The sequence below is a fragment of the Plasmodium cynomolgi genome, chromosome 12 (genome assembly GCF_000321355.1).
Source record: "Plasmodium cynomolgi strain B DNA, chromosome 12, whole genome shotgun sequence".
NCBI classification, from domain to species: Eukaryota; Apicomplexa; class Aconoidasida; order Haemosporida; family Plasmodiidae; genus Plasmodium; species Plasmodium cynomolgi.
Genome location: NC_020405.1, coordinates 2,574,696 through 2,598,132, shown reverse-complemented (window position 1 = coordinate 2,598,132; position 23,437 = coordinate 2,574,696). Strand labels below are relative to the sequence as shown.

General features: G+C 43.2%; 5 protein-coding genes across 5 annotated transcripts; 2 read left to right on the top strand and 3 right to left on the bottom strand.

Moving 5' to 3' along the window:
• Positions 1-2,101: 2,101 nt before the first annotated feature.
• On the top strand, positions 2,102-11,367 carry PCYB_126860 (hypothetical protein; the record flags this gene model as incomplete). Its single annotated transcript, XM_004224020.1, has 4 exons — positions 2,102-2,734; positions 2,774-3,256; positions 3,394-4,690; positions 4,760-11,367. The coding sequence occupies exons 3-4, from the start codon at positions 3,394-3,396 to the stop codon at positions 11,365-11,367; spliced, it is 7,905 nt and encodes a 2,634-aa protein (XP_004224068.1). The 5' UTR covers positions 2,102-2,734; positions 2,774-3,256.
• Positions 11,368-12,392: 1,025 nt separating this feature from the next.
• PCYB_126850 (centrin) lies at positions 12,393-13,232 on the bottom strand (the record flags this gene model as incomplete). The annotated part of the gene is made up of 3 exons (XM_004224019.1): positions 12,393-12,620; positions 12,763-12,917; positions 13,109-13,232. 3 exons carry the CDS (start codon positions 13,230-13,232, stop codon positions 12,393-12,395), a joined length of 507 nt encoding a protein of 168 aa, XP_004224067.1.
• Positions 13,233-15,449: 2,217 nt separating this feature from the next.
• Positions 15,450-17,885, bottom strand: PCYB_126840 (hypothetical protein; the record flags this gene model as incomplete). Its single annotated transcript, XM_004224018.1, has 8 exons — positions 15,450-15,830; positions 16,045-16,200; positions 16,297-16,390; positions 16,511-16,626; positions 16,763-16,813; positions 17,022-17,133; positions 17,242-17,308; positions 17,447-17,885. 8 exons carry the CDS (start codon positions 17,883-17,885, stop codon positions 15,801-15,803), a joined length of 1,065 nt encoding a protein of 354 aa, XP_004224066.1. The 3' UTR covers positions 15,450-15,800.
• Positions 17,886-19,339: 1,454 nt separating this feature from the next.
• PCYB_126830 (fasciclin domain containing protein conserved) lies at positions 19,340-20,296 on the top strand (the record flags this gene model as incomplete). The annotated part of the gene is made up of 3 exons (XM_004224017.1): positions 19,340-19,556; positions 19,765-19,967; positions 20,096-20,296. 3 exons carry the CDS (start codon positions 19,340-19,342, stop codon positions 20,294-20,296), a joined length of 621 nt encoding a protein of 206 aa, XP_004224065.1.
• Positions 20,297-21,224: 928 nt separating this feature from the next.
• Positions 21,225-22,526, bottom strand: PCYB_126820 (Glutamine cyclotransferase; the record flags this gene model as incomplete). Its single annotated transcript, XM_004224016.1, has 2 exons — positions 21,225-21,431; positions 21,645-22,526. 2 exons carry the CDS (start codon positions 22,524-22,526, stop codon positions 21,225-21,227), a joined length of 1,089 nt encoding a protein of 362 aa, XP_004224064.1.
• Positions 22,527-23,437: the final 911 nt, after the last annotated feature.

The following is a 23,437-nucleotide window of genomic DNA, read 5'->3' as shown; positions in this document are numbered from 1 at the left end:
TAACAAGATAAAATCTCCGAAGTGATTTTTTCCCTCTATGCAGCACTTTCCCATTCTTAACATTTGTACACATTTTTTTTTTTTTTTCTTTTTGGCCAAATAACACAACTGTTTTGCCACCATTTTGGGTACCGAACCCCCTACAGGTGCAGCTATAGGCACATACATACGTACGTTCCTGCGTGAGGGCATCCCCAGAGTGGGTACACTACACCTTCATGAACAGCCACCCAATGAGTAAACCCCATCGTTCTTTTTTTTTCCCACCCCCCTAAATAAATTTATCTGCGTATGTCCGCCTAGCCGCATGCATGCCTTAAAATAAGAAAAAATAACTCCATTTTGAACAGAACAAACTTGTGCTGCCCATATGCCTACGCGCGTATAAACATGCTTTACATAACGCACGCACATCCGTACGTACGTACACATATGTGTATGCCTTTTTTTTTTCCTTCTCTGTGCGCTCCCCACCCCTCCTTTTGCATGTGCATAGTGCCACATTGCGGCGTGGCGGGAGAAACACGGAAGCTATGCTTATGCTTAAGCTCGTTCATCCTGTGAACAAATAATTCGGCTCACGTGGTTGGAAGCAAGGAAATGGTACGCGCCTTTTTAAGCTATATACGTAGGGGCTATTATATGTGCAGGTATATATATGCTTACATTACATAGGTGCTTCGCCTTTTGCTTCCGAGCTCTTGCGAGTGCGTACTGGAGGAAATATACACAGGGAAGTAGTACCCAGCGAGTCGTTTTTAAAAGATACGAATTTTACCTGTGCATATGTCGTTTATGGCAAAATTATTGCCAAGCGCAATTCGTTTTTTTGCTTTTCTTGTCACGTGCTTGGCGTTTGCTCGTTGGCCTGTTCGCTTGATCGCCTGTTCGCTTGTTCGCCTGTTCGCCTATTCGCCTGTTCCCTTCTGAATTTTTTTTTTCCCCTCTCCCATAAATCGTTTTTCATTCGACGAACCATTTCGCAGTTTTGTATTTTTTTTTTTTTTTTTTTTTCTTTTCTTTTTTTTCTTTTTTTTTTCCATTTTTTCCTTTTTTTCCTTTGCCTTAATTGTAAACACATAGCACTCGCGAACGGTCATAGTACTACACGCCTGTTGAGCGTACTCCTCCCAATGGCATATGTAATTGTACTTGCAAGCACAATCTTTGCTTACGTAAAAAAAAAATATGCTTGACTTATATGTTTGTTTTTAACCCCTTTGCTTATTGGCCTACGCGCATGTCCCCCCGCGCGTAACGCCTTTTTGCATTTACCAACACGTTTTTGCTTTCATTCGTGTTTTTCCCCATCCGTACTTAGAAGTACGTACTACGCGTACGTCCTTATGAATAGGACACTTGACAAGGGGAGTTGAAATTAATTTGGGGGGAATGTAGCACTTATCTCACCTATTTACTCATACAGAGTGAACATTATTAAAAAAGGGGGGGAGATACTCAAGGTGGAGAGAAGTAAAATTTTGAACGAAGTTAAATCCTGTTCATTTTTTTTTTTTTTTATTTTTGCCTAGCTTACTCCGCGGAGGATTATAGGCACAAGTGTTTATGCCCTCCAACCCGTTTGAAACAACGTGGGTTTTTGGGTGATCGCTCCTCTTGGGGAAAAGCGCACAGAGGAAGTGACCCTCTCGAAGTGAAACAAGCGGGACGCGCGTACGCTGCATGTATATATGCTCGTGGCATTTTCCGCCCCCCTCATCGAGAGGCCTTGTAATCCTGGGAGTTATGTAAAATTAGCAAAGCTCCAGCAGTTGCATTAGATGTGTACTGTGTATAATATGAAAAGAGGGGAAACAAATTAAGTAGGAAAAATAACTTAAGTACGTCCTCATTTGTGTGTCAAGGGCGCCTCTTTGTTCTTATTTTTCCCCGTCTCTGGGCGCTCCTTTTTTTTTTTTACAATAACACATACCCATGTGTCACACATGACATTGCAAGTGTGATCAGACTCACTAAATTGACGTATCGGAAAGGGGGAAATTATGTTAAGGGAAAATTCCAGACGTGAGTTTTTTTTTTACTCCTCCCCTCCTCCTTTTTCATCATTATAAATATCAGACAAGTTAGAGTTGCAAAGGAGATGGCGTCACACGGGAGAAAAAGGAAGAACTACGATGATCGAGGCGACCGGAATGACCTGTACGATCGGAGTGACAGGCACGATCGAAGTGACAGGTACGATCGAAGTGACCGGCACGATCGAAGTGACAGACACGATCGAAGTGACCGGCACGATCGAAGTGACCGACACGATCGGAGTGACCGACACGATCGAAGTGACCGACACGATCGAAGTGACCGGCACGACCGGAGTGATCGCCAGGACAAGGAAATAATTTACGACCAAATATATTCCACGCCAAGGAAGAACAAGCCAAGGTGCATGGTCGTGTCAAACTATAAGGATAACCTGTTGAGTTACTTCGAAAGCATTATACACATCGAAAATAGTGGACCAAATTTTAGCAACAAATGGTATATACATTTTTACCGAGTCTGTTTGTATAATGAGAAGCTGTATGCTGGTGGCTCCGCGGCGACAACAGATGGGGGAGGAGCTGGAGGAACTAATGGAAAGAATAACACAAATGTGAGTAAAAAAAATATCGACAAATTGATCATAGAATATAATGTGGAGGAAGTCCTTCGGAAGGTTCAAACTTTAGTTGTCAGAAAATTAGATTGTGAAAATTTGTACTATCAGAAAATTTTGGTAATTGTGTGCCTCCTTTTTGATTTCTTCCAAAATAAGAAACACGTGAATGTAAAGACGCTGAGGCATTTGGAAGGAGAAGAAGAAGAGGATGAAGGGGGAGAGACAATAACCACCAAGGAAGCAGGTGCACAGTTAGCTAATGAACGCTCTGAAGGGGATCAGAAAAATGAGAAAAAAAACTCTCGAGTGAAGGAGTCAAAAAAGAGGTCAAGAACAACATCTGTAGCTGCAAACTCGTCTAATTATGGAGATGATGATTATGATGAAATAACGAGCAATCGGAGGGGAAGTAGCAAATATGAAGCAGAAACAGAAATAGATGTGAGGAAAAAAAAAAATTTGAGACAAAAAAATTTCCAAAATGAAAGTCAAAAGAATTACTACATCATAGAATTTAAAAATTTACTTTTTAATGAAAAAAAAAAGTTTAACAATATTATCACATTACCAATTTTATTATACACAAGTATTGGTACTCATCTGAATTTGCGAGGTACAATATTTTTGTTTGGTTTTTAAATTACCTGAATAATAAATTGGAGATAAAAAAAAGTATTAACAAAATAAATGAGCAGTTGGAAATGTTTATCAACTTGCATCCAAAGATTTTTAATATTTCCCATGCCAAGAAAAGGAGGAAGAAAAACACACACCATATGAGTGCCAGCAATAGCAGTTATCATATGCCTGGCGCTGGAGTGGGTACTTCCAATTCTAACTACAACAATGGCGATCATCACTTTGAAAATGGTGTGTTAGATTATCCGAACCTTAAAAATAGGAATAGACAGTTGGGGGGGGGATTCCCCGATGCCACTAATATGGACAATAAAAACAAATCTTCAAATGGAGAAAATATTAACAAGGTTAACACTTTCAGTCCTTTCGTAAGTTCCGCCAATGTGGGTAACTCAGGTGGTATTGGCAACACTAGCTTTTTTGGTGCTCCTGCTAGCAGTGCTCCCCTTGGCGGCATGCAAACCTCGACCCCAAACGTGACTGCCTCGCTCGGCAACAACGGTAGCGGCAACAATGGTAGCGGTAACAACGGTAGCGGTATCAACAGCAGCAGCAACAACAACCTATTCAAAGGATTTAACCAAAGCAATAACATATTTAGTAGCAACAAAGGTAATGAAAGCAGCCTATTCAGGAAGAGCAGCAATACCAACCCGTCCAGCAACACCAACCTGTTCAGCAACACCAACCCGTCCAGCAACTCCAACCTGTTCAGCAACACCAACTCGTCCAGCAGCACCAACCTCTTCAGCAACAACAACCCGTCCAACAACTCCAACCTGTTCAGCAACACCAACACGTCCAGTAACTCCAACCTGTTCAGCAACACCAACCCGTCTAGCAATTCCAACCTGTTCAGCAACACCAACCCGTCCAGCAACAGCACATCTGCGCCAACGTCTCTCTTTGGAGGTTCTCTAAACAGTAATTCGATAATGCACCCCTCCGGTAATAGCACCTTGCCAAAATTTAACAACGCCTTTTCTGGAGGTCTGAACGCGCAAGATAACACCAGCGCCAAAGGCCCAAACCCCAGCGGTAACAACCCCCTCTCAGGGAGTATATTTGGAATGAAGAGTAGCCTAACTAGCAATAACAGCTTCGGCAATCAAAACAGTAGTACCCTTGGCAACAGTCTTATGAATAATCTGTCGAATCAAACGAACAACCTTTTTGATTCCAAAAATAATTCCACATCGGAAACGTCAAATATGAACCTATCCTCCTCCAGCGGTAACAACCGCATCTTTGGTTTCGAGAAAAGTGCACAAGGCACGTCCCTCTTTGCAAATGCCGCAGGGAACGCTGGGAACGCTGGGAACGCGGGAAACGCGGGGAAGAACCAAAGTAAAGGTCTCTTTCCCTTTGGCAATAATAGTCAACAAGTTGGGAACCCGGACAAGGACAAACTGGAGTTGGGTTCCTCGTCCGCGGGTAACTCTATGTCAATTTTTGGGCAGAAGAGCAAGGGAGACTTATCCTTTTCGCTCATTCCCGGGGGAGGTACCTCGGTTAGCAGCATTGGAGGGGTTAGCGGTACGAGCGGTACCAACACCCTTGGCGGGGGTAGCTGTTTGGGCGGTACCAACACCCTTGGCGGGGGTAGCTGTTTGGGCGGTACCAACACCCTTGGCGGGGGTAGCGGTTTGGGCGGTACCAATACCCTTGGCGGGGGTAGCGGTTTGGGCGCCTTTGGGGGATTCGGACAGGGAAGCGGCGCAAGCGGTGGGAACCTCCTGAACAGCAGCGCAGGCGTGTCGTTGAAGCCGAATTCCGTTTTTCAGGGCACCCTGGGTGCGCAGAAGGAGGGATTTTTTGGGAGCGCCAAGCCGAACGAGAATATTTTCGGCACGAGCGGTGCGAGCGCGACCTCCGGCCAGACCAACATTTTTGGAATGCAGCATAGCAGCGCCGCCAACCATAGTCCGTTTAGCAAGGGCGCCAGCGGTGTTGGCGGTGTTGGCGGTGTTAGCGGTGTAAGCGGAAATGTCAGCGGAACTATTAGCGGCAACCGCGGGGGAGGCCTCGGGCTGAGTAACCCCCCCAGCGGCGCGGGCAGCTCTATCAACTTCGGTTCCAGTCTGTCCCAAAACGCAGGCGCGAACATGGGCATGGGGAATAATATGTCACAGATCAACCCAAGTGGGTCACACTTTCAATCGATGAACACCTCCACAGGTGCAAACAATTTGGCGAATCTATTTAACAGCGAAAGTGGATCGAAGGAGTTATTCAAAGATTTGAAGCTATCCACAGATACAGGTCAGAAGTTTAGTGTAAATAAAAAACCACTTTTTTCAAAGAGGGTGAAAAACAACACACTCTTAACCACGAATAGTAATACAAGTGAGGAAAAAAATATTTTCAGTTCAAATTATGTGAATAAGGATAGCTTGTTGATTAACCAGGACAAGCCTATGAAGGTTATATTTGGACAGAACAAGAGTAGCGGTGCAATGGCTGCTTCCCCCGTAGGAGGTGCGGGTGCACCCAATATGGGAAGCACAAACTTGTTCGGAAGTGCTATTAGCGGGAGTGAAAGAAGTGGGAGCGCTTCTGGACTCGGCTCAAGTGGAGGCATAAATGATAATGCTAGTAACAACCAAGATAAGGCGAATAACCTCATGAACCAAAGCAGCAATCAAATGGGAAATAAAATTACCTTCAATGCAGCATCATCGAGTAGCATCGGGCAGAGCAGTAATACCACCACCTTTGGGAAAAGCACCAGCAATAGTCTGTTCGGAAGCAACAGCAGTAATTTATTTCAGAGCAGCACGAATAATCTCTTCGGAAATAATCAGACAAGTGGAAGTACAAACAATAATAATAATCCCTTTGGATGGAACCCCGTATTCACCTCCCCTGATGGGACAAAAAATGATCCTCATAATAACAACCCCGGTTTGAGTATTCCCGTGAAGAAATTAACACTAGAGGAGAGGAAGAAGAAAACAGCCAAAAGTAATATGCTCTCTTTATTTTCGAATAATAAAATGGGGGCCACTGATACGAATAATGCGAGTGATAATACTTCTTTGGGTGCATCCATGTCGAATGGTCTGCTTGGTAATAAAAGTTCAAATAGCGTCAATCCGTTCAGTTTTAACAGCACTTCGATGGATAACTCCTCCAAGGGGGACACAAACACAACCTCTGGTCCTACCGCTCCTACTGATGCGCCTAGTGGTACCTTTCTTTTTGGACAAAACAGAGGCACCGGCAGTAACAGTATCGCACTTGGTACTCCTCAGACAACTTGGGGAGACAAAAAAGGGTCAATCTTCGGCTTCGCTACGTCTGCCTCGAATACAGGGAGTGGTACCGTCGCGGATGCTGCGAACAAGGAGGGAAATGGAGACAACTCCTCATCCACGACCGCAGCGAATACCAGTAGCGGTAATAACAACCTCAATGAGAAAAGCAGCTTTCAGGTAGGCATGAAAAGCAGTTTATTTCCATTCGCCGTAAATAAGGCGGGTGAAAATAACAGCGCAGAAACGGATAAGGAAAAACCCCAAAGTGGCTTATTCGGTTTTGGAACCCTAAATGTAAAGGGCGAGCAGAAGGGAGAGCAGAAAGGAGAGCAAACGGGAGAGCAGAAGGGAGAACAAAAGGAGGAGTCAAAAGGAGGAGATAAAGATGACCTGTCGGAGAAGGACAAAGGAGGTGAAGAAAAATTGTCAAGGAAAAATGAAAAAGAAAATTTTCAAGTTTTTGGCAGTTCATTTTTATCCAACCTAAATGGGCAAAATAAAGATGCGAATGTTAAAGAAGTCGATTCCGTTCCTTCCCCTTTCGGATTTGGAAACACAAAAATGGAAGAAAATAAAACGAACTCCTCTCCCTTTATGTTCCCATCGAATAAAGAAAACAGGACTTCGACTCCCATTTTTGGCCTTCCCAGCAAAACGTCGTCTTTTAACGAATTGCAGACCAGTGAAGAGAAAAAGAAAACGTCCATTTTTTCCTTCAGTGGGGAGAGTAAGCAGACGGATGTTGCTGCCGCGCAGTCGGAGAGCTCCGCCGTGTTTAAGTTTAGCTCCACGGGGGTTGGCACGGACGGGAACGCGCTTGGTGCAATGGGAAGCGGCTCAATAGGAAGCGGCGTAATGGGAAGCGGCGTAATGGGAAGCGGCGTAATGGGCAACACCGCAATTGGCAACACCGCAATTGGCAACACCGCAAACATTAGCGATCACATAAACTACGACGACGTGAAGAACAGGAAGAGGAGGAGGAACGTGGACTTGGACGACCAGGACGATGCGAGTGGAGTGGCCAAATCAAAGGGAAGAGATTCCACAGATGAGATAAATCATTGGGGAGGTGACAACTCGAGGAGGAAAGGACTTAGTGGAAACTATTGGGGTGATGAAAAAAACGATGAATTAAACAGCGACAGCTTGTTCTTCAAAAAAAGCAAATTGGGAAGCGCTCTAAATGACACCAAAAATATTTTAAACACATTAAAATTTGACAACATTCCAAGTAAGGATATTCTAAGTGCAAGTGCGTCGCATAACAAAACGAGTATAAGTGCCCGAGAGAACAACTTAATTGAGAGAGGGGTCTTGAATGCCAATGCTTCATTATGGGATAGCAAAGAGGTGGGGGGCAGTCCGACAAAGGATAAAACTGGGAGTGCTATCCATGGAAGTGGGATTTTCTCCCCCACAGGAGATACCACCAAATTGGGACTTCGAAATACGCTCAGTAATCAGCTAACAGCAGAGACAAACAACACGAGTAGTGAACCTGCACATTTTAAACAACAGAGTGCACAGAATCATGGTACCATGGATGAATCAAATCTGCCATTTGCTACTCGTGAGGGGAACAGCTTGTTAAATGACCAAATGAAGAGAATAGAAAAACAGAAGGAAGAAGAACTGAACAGTTTGGAAAGGTTAAAAATGAATAACTACCTAATGCATGAGAAGGACGAAAAAAATGATAATAACGATAGAAACAGTGACATGGATCATGATGGAAAGATAATGAAAAATGCGAAGAAAGACCACATGGTGACAGATAAAAAAAGCGTAAATCGAATTGTAGCATATAATAAAAAAATATCATTCGATGATATAGAAGTAGATTTAGACAAAGATATCATAGACCTGAATGACTTGAGACAGAACTTATTTTTATGTGTTCTAAATTTCCATCTCAACTACTGGGCAGAAAAAGTTATCCTATTCTATCCACACAATGAAAAAATTAATAAATTTTGTAACCGCATTATGAAAATAAAGAACGAATTTGATGAAACTTACAACTTTAACTTATTTGAAGAAATTCACGTTTTATCGAAAAAAATGTTGAAGAGATTAGACCGTAACTGCTGCATATACGAAAGTGTGTTATTCCTTTCGGCTGAAAATTTATACGTCCTAAAGAATGCCAAGCTGTCTTTGTTTGAAGCCTTCAATATATATCACTTTTGGTTTCAAAGAAACAGCCTTGATGTGAAAAAAAATTTCCAAAATTTTATGTACACTAATAAAATTTATCCCTCTTACCTTAACTACTACATGAATCTTTATAAGAATCACAAGTCGTTTAATTATAAGTACACTCAAGGGGGTGGCAAGAAGAAGAAGAAGCAGGGGGATCAGGAGAGGGAAAACGAGAGCAATTCGATTGATCAGGAGAGGGGCAGTGCGAGCAATGCGACGGACCAGGAGAGGGACAGTGCGAGCAATGCGACGGACCAGGAGAGGGACAGCGCGAGCAATGCGACGGACCAGGAGAGGGACAGTGCGAGCAATGCGACGGACCAGGAGGAGCCGAACGGTAGTGCCGACTCGTCGGGCAGCTCGGGCCGCCACCGGGGCGGGGACTCGTGTAGCCAGGGGGAGGCGGACAGCGAAGGAAGCGACGTAGGAAGTGACGTAGGAAGTGAGCGCAGGAGAGGGCGCGGGAGAGAGCGCGGGAGAGAGAGCGGAAGTAGTAGTCCCCGAAGTAGTAGTCCCCGAAGTGGTAGCCCCCGAAGTGGTAGCCCCCGAAGTAGTCGTGGGATCAACCCCCGAAGCGATCGTGAGAGGCGCGCGAAAAGGAGGGGCAGGGCCAGAAAGAGAAGCACCGAGCGAAAGGAGAACAGCCTGATAGAGATCCTCAACTCGAACAGCAGCGACGTGTCGGACGTAATGGATAACAGCAACAAAGAAGAACCCCTCAATGTACACATCAAGGAAAAGTATCTCTATCTGTCCAAGGGAAAGGCCAGAAAAAACAAACTATTCCTCCCCTCGCACATAAGGGTTAAAAAACTGAGTGCATGCGAGTGCATACTATTGGAACTTATTCTCAAAAGAGACATACTGAACGTTTTAAAAAAATACAAAATTTTTAAAACAGAAAAATATGAATACCTCTATGTTAACCTCATAGCAATGTTGAAGCATTATAATTATTTCTCCCTTGAGAAGGAGAATGAAATAAGTAAAAGTTCAACCTCCACTAGTGCAACGGTGAGTGGAGGCACGGGTGTTGGTGAAGCCGCTGGTGGTACATCTCTCTCCGATTTGGGACAAAACAAAACGAATAGCCATTTGAAAAAGCTAACCAATCATTTGCGCACAAATTGCATGAATACAAAAAATGATAAAATTAATATCCTCAAAAAAATATGTGATAGAAATTTACTGTACTATATAAACATGCAGTTAAAAAATATAACCCATTTGATTAGCTTCAACGAAATGGAAATCGCTTGTGTATATTTGAATCATATCAAAAATAATTTGTATGTCATGTTTCAGATGCCTATTCTCCTGTACAATACTCTCTTTGACAGAATCATCACCTCCTACAATGACTATATCGTAATGGAAAATTTTTTCAATAACTCATGTTTGTATAATGACTTTCGATATGAAAATATTTTTAAAACGAAGGTTGCCTATATGCTTATGAAGAAATTTTTTCAGGCAGATGACACAGAGAATTGTATTCGATTTGCTCTTTACTTTGAGAATATACGAACCAAGGCACCTCGAAATAACATATACAATGACTATATTTTTCACAAAAATTTGGTGAGTGCCTATATCAAGGTGCATGAAGACATCGTACCGGAGGAATGGATCCAGGCGCAGACTTCCAACAATAGTGAACTCAGTGATCTGCATGACTCGGAGTATCTCGACTACTACTCCTTCTTCTTTAAGGACATCTCCAAGTATATAAAGTTTCACATAATGCAGAAGATTGTCTCGGGTAATATATTCAGCCTGCGCAGGAGGGACTACACGAACGCGGAGGAGGGCCGCGCCGTTGTGGGAAGCGGTGTGGCTGGTGGTATGACTAGCGGTGTGGATGGCGGCATGGCTAGTGGAGTGACCAGCGGTGTGACCAGCGGAGTGGCAGGTGGAGAGACAGGTGAAGTGACCAGCGGAGCGAATGCCCCCACGGGGGAAACTACCGCCACCGCCACCGCCAACCCCCCCAGTAGCTGCGAGGACAACTTCGCGTGCTACTTCGTATACATGGTGAACCGTTCCATCCTGGATGACCTCGTAAACTTATACGCGTCCAAGGGAGAGTACTTCTACAAGAGAATCTCAGCCACACTGATCAACAACTCATTTGTAAAGGAATACGAGAAGACACACAACAAACATTTCCACATGCACGTACAGGTAGCCAACATAAACCATTTCATGAAAACGAATTTTTTTGAATACATAAATTTTTTCAAAAAAAAAGAACTGTATCACATCGATAAGACAAAAAATGAAGATGAAATTATGCAGAACCTAGTTAACGTTATAAAAGGAAATGGAAAAAAAATTCTTGTAGTGATTAATATGCTCGTCGAAATTATCACGAAAATGGAAAAAAAAATTTTGAAAAATGTAAATATATTTATTACTATAAATTTGAGGAACTTAATCATTGACACCTTTTACCTCTTCAAATACATTTTCAATAATAAAGAATTTTCGCTCCACTTGGTGGAGGACATGTACAGAAATGCCGTCATTTTTAACGACCTCATTAACTCCACCTTTTCGGATGACGTACACTACTACCCCAGGGAACAAATAAAGGAACTTTACACATACATCCGCCACAAATTTACCAACCAGAATTTGATCGCCTGAGTTTGCCGCCTTCACAGCGAAGCAGAGGTGCGGAGGAATCACGCTCGACTTATTTACGCGAACCGTGGTGCATACAAATTGGACGTGTTTTCTCTCCGCTCCGTGTTCATCACTTCTCAATTTCGCCTCCCCTTTTTTATGTTAGCATCTCATCAAACTTTCTTGTGCACAACGTTTTTTTTTTTTTCTTCTTTTTTTTCATCTTTTTTTTAAATTATCGAATCTTTATTAAACGGGTGTGCGCATTTCCCCCCCGCGTGGCCCCCGGGAACAACGCATAAACTCTGCCTCGATGTGTGGCGTGCCCACGTGCATACAACACACGCACGCGTCGTACGGTCGTACGGTCGAGCGGTCAAATGATCGAACGAACGAACGAACGAACGAACGAATGTACATTTGTAAAACTTGTTAAATTCTGGCATTGGCAATGCCGCACGAAAAAAAAAAAATAAAAAAAGGAAACACATTTTCACAGCGAGCGCTTCGTTCGAAGGACGCACACTTGGAGTGTACCTTTCTGCACTACTACGGAGGGGCAAAAATATGCCATAGGAGGAGGGGGGGGGGAGGGGAGGTGCGCTCAACAAAGGCACATACTCATAATACAATTACATAACATAGCCGGTCAAATCTCCACCCTTTTGGACATCTCCCTTCGTAACGCAATTAGCATTTAATTAAATATACACTTTGGTAATGGCTTCGAACCACCAGGCAGTCAAGTCATCCTGCCTATATCATCATACCAGGTGGAGGCATCTCACACAGTAAACTGCACAACACGGTTAGGAAAGGTTTCCATCGTAAAATGGAGATGCACACCTGATGGGAGAGTGTAGCGGAGTTATCGACATAATCACATCGTCTCTTATTTCGCCAAAGTGGCTCATCTAAAAAGTCCATTTCAGTGGATGCAATTTGTCGCTCAGATGTGGAGCGTCCAATTATGTGGTTGTATATTTTTGCGCACCTTTTGGTGGCCGGCCCTCATAGACGGCGTCTTCCCCCCAGGGGGGTTTTCATCACAAGAAGCTCTTCTTCGTCATTATGGTGTAAAAATCTTCGAACGAAATTTCTCCCTCTCCCTTGGAATCTGCACGATCAATCATATCCCGCAGCTCCTCATCGGTTAACGTCTCCCCTAACTCCTTTGCAACTCTTTTTAAATTTTTCAGTGATATTGCCCCCGTTTTGTCATCATCGAAGAGGTTGAAAATTCTTTGTATGCCTTCCCGCGTGTCTTTATTTCCCTATTAGGTGAGTGGAGGAACCAATTCGGTGCGTGCGTCGTGTGAAGGGGAATGGCCACGATAACGCTTTATGTATATATATATACACACACACACACGAACGATGTGCGTACGCACATGCGCGGTGTGCATGCAGGCCTACCAGCTTGGACGTTATGACCTCCATGAACTCCTCGAAGTCAATGGAGGAGTATCCGTCTTTCTCCAGGTCAGCTATCATCCTGAATATCATTGGGTTTTTAACGTCTAACCCTAGGCTCTGCATGGCGCACTTTATTTCCTTCGGATCGATGGTGCCTGGGGGGAAAAGTGAAAGACGACAGGGGGGGGGGAAATAATAAAAAAAAAAGCTTTACTGAGTTTGCAAGCATGTGGTCCATTTTGTGTAAAATGGGACCCAGGTTCTGATACGAAAAAAAAAAAAAAAAATGAATAGAACTGCTTCAACCGTTCATATGTCATTTTTTTTTTTTTTTCCCTTTTCGCACCTGTCCCATCGGTATCTAACAAATTAAAAGCTTCCCTTATTTCCTCAATTTCATCTTCAGTGAAGCCTGGCCGTTCTGTGAAGCTCTTTTCATACCTCCTCCTAATTGATGTATTTTCTGTCATTAGCTTATACGCTCTGGGCGATGTTAAAGTGGAGTATTTTGGGTGTTTTGAAGATTTTTTTTTTTTTTATTTCTTTTTTTTCTTCTTTTTTTGTGTTTCACTTTGGAGATATTCGCTGCCTTCGTTTCGAATACAATCACTCCTGGTGAATGAAGAAGAGAGCTGTAAGCATATGTACACCGGAGTCAAGCGAAGATTGGCATGTTTCGTTTCGCAATAACATTTGTACTTATACGTACACGCGCAGATTCCCTCGCATTTGTTTTTAACTTTTTTTTCTTTTTTTTTTTTTTGCTTCACCTTTATGTATAAACACTCGTGGGAAAAATTGAAACCTCCTCCGAATTTTTAATCATTTCTTTTCACCCCCGTGATTGGAAAAAGCGTATATATTTAATTTACACTTTCTGCCTCGCGAAGGTGAGTAAATTTACATGTGTACGTTTGGACTTTGGCGTGCGAGTGTGGAAGTCAATGCGGAGTGTGTTGTGATAATACGCAGTATGTCATGCGTTTTTTTTTTTTTGCTTCGTTTGCTTCGATTTTTGTTTGCTTCGTTTTTCTGTTTGCCTCGATTTTTGTTTGCTTCGTTTTTTCCCGTCCTCTTTTTTTTTTTTTCACCCCACAAATTTTGCCTTTTCATTTTCTCTCGTAACTTCCCCTGCGGTTTGCCCCCCCCTCTGTTTAAGTTTAATGGGTTTCATTGAAATGATTTTTTTTTTTTTTTTTTTCCCCCATTTGATGTGATATGATGTGCTAGCTGCAATTCGCTTTCATCATTATGTACACATTGGTGTATATGTACATTTTATTCGCCATGGAGCACTTAATCGCCCAAAATGGAAAAAATGGACACATTTACTTTGTACACATGTGCTGTGTGCCAAACTGTTAAGTGTTTTTCCCCACGTCAGTGCCTGCCTCGACGACTCTGTATATCAACGTAAGTATATCCATAGCAGCAGGGAATTTTTTTTTTTTAAAACGCAGTGGGAACTTCCTCACAACGAAGAGCGCAATTTTATTTTTTTATCCATTTTGTGTAATCGTCTGATTGCATCCGCTCACATCAGCTTACATTTCTGCACACGGCATGGGCGGGTAGACCACTTTAAGGCAGCAAAAAAGGGAGAATAATTTCCATTTTAACACCCTTCCCCTTTAGCATGCAACGCATTTTTTCACCTGATGATGGGAAAGAACTTCCTCTTCGCAAAACGTCCTTCATGGCAGTCGCGAGGGATGTCCCCGCCTGTCTATTTAAAAGTTTGACGAAGGATAAACCCAGTTGTACAATCAAGCACGTGTAACTAGAGAACTCCTTTTCAGGCGCTGCGTAAAATTAGGCCTTCTTGTGTGGCCCATCTCGTTGTTTACATTTCTGCCCATTTGTCAGAAGGGGTGAATGTAGACACCACATCGTGTACACCTCTGCACGTAGCAAAAAGAAGGAATAGCTGCAGTCTAATAAGTTATCTTCAGTATGGTACCTCTGTGCTTGTTTTTCCATGTTGAGTGGGTGTGTACTACGTATACGTAGGTTGTCCCCATTGGGGCATATCATGCTCACTATTATTACATACATGTGCACACGGTTAAACAGATCGCTAATTATCCCGTCAGCGAAGTGGATAGTAGGCCAGCTGTTATATGAAGTAGCGGCTCGGTTCACCTTTGAAAAGAAGAACTCGCAGGGTGTGCTCTTACATTGAGCATTTCCCGTAACCACGTAACTGGCGCAGTGGTCATCTCATATATACCACTTAACTATCCCTTTTATCAACTCCTTCACTTTTAATGGAACATTTGTCATGCGAATGTGTGCACGGCGCGAAACAGTGTCACCTTCGATTGGGAATTTTCATAAAGGAATGACAACTGCTATTGAGTGAAGTTGGAACGATCACGTTATTTTACGGAACCTCAGCTAGGACCATTTTTCTAACCACATTTCGTTATGTTATGGTTTGGCCCAATATTTCCTTGGTTCAGTTTTTTCCCCATCTGCCCTTGGCGCACATTTCCAAATGAGCGAAAAATGCGCATGTATGTATGGGAAGCCTTATGAGGGGGAGGACAAAATGCAACCTTTAAAGTTGCACATTTCGTAGAGCCTACCACACCAATGTGCGACGGAACTCTTTCCACGGGGTGCTTCATAAACGGTTGCTTTGGTTTCATTCCACCAAGCGTAGCCATCACCTTCATTACTTAGTACTATTTTAAACGCAACTGAAGCGAACCATTTTGACACGTCAAACTCAAATGCACGGAAAAGAAAAAAAATGGGAGTCGAAAAATACGCCCAAGGGAGTAGGGGCATCACTATGCGCGCACACACAAATAGACGTACGTTCATAACAGGCATTTCTTCAATGCATTTTCACTAAAAAAAAAAATTATTTTAAATTCAAAAAGTGAACATATGAAAATTCAGTTCGCTCATTTATGCAACAACGCACTGTTGGTGGTAAGCGAAACGGTTAATAATACACGCACAGGTTAGGGATTTTTTTTTCCCCCCCTTTTGTGGGATTATTCTTCCAAATGGTTAAAAGAAAGATAAGCTCAAATGTCCAGAAATTTTAAGTATATGGCCTACGAATGAAGTGTAAAAAAGGGATTGAAGCAACGGTAAAGGATTGGTCCATATGCACACAGGAGAAAGCATAACAGCTTTGTGCAAAAATGCCACTTTGAATTGGCAACTTATTAATGTGTCTAGCCAAAATCATGAAAAAACGTATGAACAAAAAAAAAAAAAAAAAATAAATAAAACTCCTTTTTGCCTGAACTGTTCATGCACAAGTACCTCTTTGATTAAGTAAGTTATCTCTGAAATATCTTTACATTTATTTATGTTCGATTTTATGTAAGACAGAATATGTTCGTCACAGGGGTTGATTTCCACTTGCGCATTCTTTGACTGATAATTGCTCACTTTGAATTGCATGACGCTGCGTATTGTCTGCAGAGGGGTAAAGGTAAACAGACTGTCATAAAAGGAAAAAAAAAAAAAGGCGCTTCGAAATGAATAAAAAATAAATGTACAAGCGCATAATACCGTGAACTCGAAAATGATATAGTGCTCCGTTTTTTCTACAATTTTGAGGGGTGACAACTGCGTTGTTTTGATGTTCCGTTCGACTGTCTTTATGCTGCAAAGGGAAGGGGGGAGGGTGTTAAGACAAACGTAAACGTGGTGCATGTGCAAAGCAAGATACACGTGTGTGTACTTATTTATTTTTTTCCTCTTTTGATCGACTCTCTTTTCTTACTGCTCCTCCAACAGCTTGATCCTTTCCTTGCAGTCCAACGTATCCGAAAAGTTGATGTCAATTTCTTTGCGCTTCTTTTTGACGTAGTTGTCGTATTTTTGTATTTTTTCGTTCAGCTGGGAGGGGGTATAAAATGAGGGAAGTTATGGAGTAAATTGCGCCATAATTTTGCCACAGTTTTGCCACACAGGGTGAAAAACTCCCCACACTTCTCAGTACATGCACTGACAAGGTCGTTTCGAGCCTCCATACCTTATTGATATCCTTCTTAAGCTTGCTTAACGTTTCGTCCATTTCGTTATTCTTCGAGGGGACAGGAAATATGAAGCAAATGTAGTACTGCTGTTTTGGGTTCCGATTTGTGCGTGTTCATACACCCACACGCATACGCATGGTGATAAGAAAGCAGGCCAATGTTATATGCCTCTCTGACAAAGAGGTATCCACACTATGGGGAACACACTATTCATGCGTAGGTACACACACGGGAGGGCACATTTGCGATGCTCACCTTTTGCTTGTTCTTCTCGAACATCTCATCGTATTTTTCCACCTTCGCCTCCAGCTCCAGCTTCTTCACTCTTTCCTTTTCGAACTCAATTTTTTGGTTTCTTTCGGTTAACCTGAGGAGGGGTGGAAGGCGGTCCGGATTGTGGCTGTCGTGCTGGACAAACTGCCAATACGAAAGAGAACGGCGCATAAAACGACATTCGCATATATGGGGACCCTACTTCAGCTTCAAGTTTTCCACGTGGTCCATAAAAAAAGAGTCCGCGGAGAAGAGGGTATTCACTGCCTCTGCGTGGGGGAGAAAGGGATAAAGGGAAAATTATTCGTCCATAAAAAAGGGAAGAAATGTATCCTCATCAGAAGCATAATCATGGGGGCGAAATGAACAATTTTTTTTTTCACACTTTTTCGATTGTAATGTCTTACCTGAGGTGTTATTAAAGAGCAGGTCGAGCAAATTCGAAATTTCATTTTCCAGCTGTTTCACTTGCGGCTTGTCGTTGTACTGTTTGCACTGTCGCACAAATTTCTCGTACGATTCGATTATTAAATCCTGCTCATTTTTACTTAAATTCATATGACCAAAATCGTTTATGTGTTTGATATAATTTAAAAATTCAAGACATAAGTTGTGTAAAGTTTTTATTAAATTGTCATCTACTTCGTCTTCCAAGTCATTTTTATTTTCTTTCAAATTTTGTATGAACAAGAAAATTTCATTAAATTTGTCATAAAAGGTGTAGAACAGGTCGTTTTGTGAGTATGTCTCCTGGTTTGGGGCTGTCAAACTGTAGTTTGCCTCCTGATTATTGTACGCCGCTAGGTTGTTCATTTGGCTGTTCTTCGTCACTGAAAGGTGCTCCATTTTGTATTTTAAGCGGTTCACGGGCGTATATATGTGTGCGTAACTGCCTCGCACTTGGCGGGTTCTTAGCCGAATTGCTGGGTCTTCAGGAGTGGGCGCAGCTGGGACGCTCTATCGGTTTTGCTTCGCAGCACGGTTTGCCTTTTTTATGGCAGTTTATAGCAGTTTTTTTGTGATAGCCCTTTTTATGGAATTTTTTTATGAGAGCTTTATTTATGATATATATTTTTTTTTTTTTCTGGCTACGCGGACAAACTTAACCGGGGAATAAAGGGGCCGACACGTATGCACGTGTACACATAGGCGCACACGTAGGGGCACAAAATTCGGTCTCCCAAGTGTCACTGTTTAAAGAACAACGGCTTCGCAACTCTGGCTGAGTGGCGTACCCATGAGTTCAGCTGGGTGTGTCAAACGTGTGTATGTGTGCGTCGGCGTACGCGCTTATGCATCTGTTTGGGTACCCGTTTGTGCATCCATTTGTGTGCCTTTTTATGTGTACCTTTTATGTGTACCTTTTTTTTTCCCTTACGTGAAGATCCCGAAATGGCCACACAAACGCGACTGCACAAAGGACGCAGGCCCGGGCGAACAAGCTGCGGAACTCCCTTTACGGCACACTTTTTCCGTTGGAGTACTTACCCGATTGTTGACGCGTCGTGTTAACATGGCATCCCTCAATGTTGTACATGTGAACGAGGGACGGGGAAGGCATTCATCTAAACTCCTGTGCTCCTACTTCAGTCCATTCGTTCAATTCGCATACTCTCGTAAACTCGTATGCATTTGTCCAGTACACAATTAAAAAACCTCGCACAGGAATGCATAATTTTCCTCGCGCATTTTGCACATGAACTCACTATGTAAAAAATTAAAAAAAAATAACAATGTCTCAAACAGGTAAAAATAAGAAAAAATAATTCTTACGAATGTAACAACAAATGGGAACGAACGTTTTCCAAGATTAAGAAAAATTGGCAAATTGCGAAAACGTGGCGTTTTTTTTTTTTTTTTTTCGCGCGAAGTATGCACGGATGATGGGAGCAGTTTGAAGGTCGTTTTTCTTGCTGCAATTTGTGACTTCGCTATGCCTCTTCTTTTTTCCGTTTCAAATGGGCACAGCAAACCTGTGACTGTCATCCTAAGCGCAGTTGCAGCCGTATTCTCACCGGAATTGTACCCGTGTGCACGCCTCCCTTCCTCCCCTTTCGCAACATCCCATTTAACGGCACTTACCCCCTGCACAGAAGAAGAACCCCCTTCTGAATGATCACACTTTGTTAGCAAAATGGGGAGATTCGTATGCCCATCAACGCCAACACCATCGCAGATTCATCCCTCCCGCTTTGCAAAAGGAGCTGCAAAAAATTGCTAGCCAAGGAGCGGAGCATCCGATCGGTTAAACAAAACCTACGCGCACACAACCCCCCTGAAGTAGGCGTAAATACGAAAGAATGAAAAAGAGCCTCCCTCCCTTCCTTGTCATTAAAAGGCTATACACACGCAGTGGCGGATTGAGGAAACCGCAAAAAGTCACGAACGATCCCGAAAGCATTAACAGAAAAACATACTGGTGCTTTGAACACAAACCTATTAAGAGGACGTTGGTTAATTTGATATACTCACATAATGAATTGAAATTATTTTCCCACTTTCTGAGTCATCCCAATGGTACAACTCCGAGTTGAACATGTGCAGTGCGATTCGATATGCACACAAATTTCGCTTCACGGGGTGTCTTTACCCCGAGGTGCACACACCTTTATGTGTTTTTATTGAGCCATTATTATTTGTCCTGCCTAACTGGGGATCCTCATCACGTTGATCTACCTTTCCCATTTCTCCCCCCCCCTCCTTTTCAAATGCATCCCCTTCGCAGTGGGTACCTCCCTTATACACGAGCTATCCTTGGAAGGCCCGTACACGGGGTTCCTGCCTTCGAACGAGGCTCTGAAATTAATTAGCCCCGAGAGTTTAGCCAAATTATATGAAGAAGGAGACAAGTTGATGGAATTTGTTTTGGGCCATTTCACGAGGGACTTCTGGCTCTACAGGGACCTGTACGGATCGTCCTACCAGCCTGTGAGTTGCATTTGTCCGGGCAATTGAGCTATCGCGCCATTGCGCCATTGAGCTATTGAGTTATCGCGCCACCCTACCACCGTGCACCTACCAACGTGCGTACTCTTCCGCCCTGACCCCCCTTGCAGTGGCTCGTGTTCAACGAGAAAAGGGACGCCCCGGAGAAAATCACCAACTTAGTTAACAGAGACCTACTTGTAAAGATAACAGGAGAGTTTAAAAATTGCGATCACTCGATTTTCCTTAATGGAGCGAAGATCATCAGACCAAACATGAAGTGCCACAACGGAGTAGTCCACATTGTCGACAGGCCGATAATACAGAGGTAGTTGTGCGTGGGAATCCTGTTTGGCGATTTTTTTTTTTTCCCCACAAAAGGGGGGATAAAGCCCATTTGGAGGGTTCACTTCGTTGAGGGATCGTCAACATTGGAGGGACCGCTGCGGGGACGATTCGAAGGACCACTCTGCTGGGACGATTGGAAGGACCGCTGCGGGGACGATTGGAAGGACCACTGCAGGGACGATTCGAAGGACCACTCTGCTGGGACGATTGGAAGGACCCGTGGGAGGAACCACCGTGAGGAATAAAATGTGCAGCCCACTTCACTGTACGTGTAAGCGCGCACAAATGGGTGACACTACGAAGGAAGGACTTCCCATATTTTTACTTCCTTGTGTGCGCAGCGAGCGTGACACAGAAAAAAACACTGAAGGCACCCTTGCCATTCGTCACGTTTATAACAACGCTTTAGTGATATAAATAGTCTAAACAGTCTGTTTAAGAAAGAACAAAAAAAGCAACAACAACAACTACTACTACAACTACAACAACTACAACAACAACGTTGGTATCAGTTGTTATAGCACCTGCAGTCGCGGTGGCAACTGCGACGTGGCCCAGCCACCGCGCGACAGAGCGCAGACGACACCTCGCTAACACAGAAATATTATTACACGGCTGAAAAAAAAAAAAACGCAAGTAAAATTAACAGTGCAGTTTAGGCTGGCCGTTAATTCTTGAGACACAAAATTGATTAACGTGTGCATCCGGGGTGGGAAATTTACACACAGATACTTAAAAAAAAAAGGGGATCTACATCTGGGTATCGAAATGATGTAGGGCTGATGGCGATGAAGAAAAAATAGTGGCCCCACGAGGTGGACGCACGGACCCCAAACAGCGTGTCTGCAGATGGAGTCAGGATTTTGATTGTTTATGCGCAGCAGTTTGATCATACCCTACGCGACGGCATTTTCACGATACTTTCTTCCCAATCGACTTGAAGTACTCGCTGAGTACCGTGGCGGCCTCCAACTTGCCAATACTTTTGACGAGCCTGATTTGGAACATGTTGGGCCATAACTTGCCCGTGACGAGCAGATTGGGGAGGTCCACCTTGTTGTTATGAGGGTCGATGGCTATTCCGTTAAGCACGGACTCCTGGTTCTTCTTGCCTTCCTGCTGTGGGTGCGAAGGGGCACAAGAAATGGGCATAAATTGGGCGCAAAAAATATAAGCCACGGTTGAGCGGTTGATCGGTTGAGCGGTTGATCGGTTGAGCGGTTGATCGGTTCAGCGGTCGAGCCGTCGAGGCGGTCACAGGAAAGGTACGTGCACACTTGCCGGCAGCACACCCCCAATTCGCTCGCTCCCAATTCAATCACTCCCACTTACGTAATTGTCGCACTGCTCGACGAGGCCGGACAAGTTAATGATCTTGAGGCACGTGCCTTTGGAAATGTCGATCTCGAGGATCAGCTTGGTGAGGAAAATATTGGCATAGAGTGTCTTCGCCTGCACATGGTACTCCAACTCGTTCACATGATAAATCGAATAGCCTGCACAAGTAATTTCGGTTTTCCCAGATATAGACAATTTTTTAGTTTTTAAAAACTCATGAGGAATCTCAATTTCGTATAAATAATTATCCCCTGTAGTTGTCCATAGCTTCTGATGACGAGCAAAATTTTCTTCCTTCAAATCATCAACAGATTGTAGGAGGTCGATGTTGGACGTCAGTCCATATCCATCCAACTCATGCTCGAATGTGTGATACAATTCCATAGTGTCATAATCAAAAACGAGAATAATTTTTTCCTTGTACGTTAAGGTAAGGATGAACTTCTTATATGTCATTGGCTCCACGACAATTGCCAAACCTTCTGCAAAGAGGTTACTTTTTAAATTGCTAAATCTTTTTGTTTCTCCTGAAGAAAGAGAAAATTCTCTAATATAGCTAGCTCCATATAAGCCTGATGATTCCATTAGTGTGTCATTATCTATAAAAAATAATCCTTGTGTGAATGGTGAATGTGCTCTATTTATTGGAATCACATTAGATCCAACATTTAATTGTTTTCCAACTGCAGGGTCGTGAATGTGGCTATACTTCAACACCACTTCGTATGTATATATTCCAATTCCAAAGGGGAAATTGTCATTTGAACTCGAGTTATGAACGAAATGAAGGATTAACAACACGGATGCTATGATTAGCAACACTACGACTACTGTCACCAACACCACCGTTTTCCTAAACAGCCTGCACAAAAACATCGTGGATGGTTATGTATGTTGGGGAAGGGGGGGGAGAGAAGGGAAGGGAGTTTCCCTTTGTGGGGATTCGTTCACGTGTGCGCCGCGGGATTCGCAAACGGCTATGTGGCTGTGTACATACGTGTCCGCTTATGTGCGGACGTATGAATGCACGTTGTGTGGATGTATTTATGCACACTCATGCGCATATATCTGCCCGCGCAAAAAAAAAAAAAAAAGGACAAGCAGTTTATGCAAAAATAAAGGGGGTCTCATAACAGTTGTTCTTTTAACATTTCTCGCTCGGAAAAAAAAAAAAAGAAATTCATATGAAAGAAATTCACATGAGTGGCTATATATTCGCGTCAAGACACACTGTCTTATTCACTTTACTGGCAAAGTGAGGAGGGGAAAAAAATAATAATCGAAAAATGCAGCCTTGGAACGGTTTTAAAAGGTACACAATATATTATCTACATATGTATGTTCTGGTGAAATGCTTTAAACTGTTGCGCACATGTTTTGTCGATTTATTCTGTTTTTTTTTTTTTTTTTTGACCAATTGGGCTCATTTATTCGAGCCGTCTGAACCGCGGCGTGGTCCGCTCGCGGAAAGCTGCATGCGCAAAGGTTCAAGCGAGAATATACATGTACATATGCACATATACATATACATATGCATATATATATATCTATTTATATACATATATGTATACGTACGTATGTACGTGCGTGCACGCCCCAACAACTGTGCACACATTCATGCTAGCACCAGGGGGTGGGGTCCACACTACGCATCCCCTACAGTCGCACGCGGGCTCTACGAGGGAGCCGCTACACGTAGACGCGAACAGGTCCCCTCCACAGCACTGCGGCGATCCCGCGGCACTGCCCACATTTCATCCTTTTAACCTTATATTTTTCTGGATTAT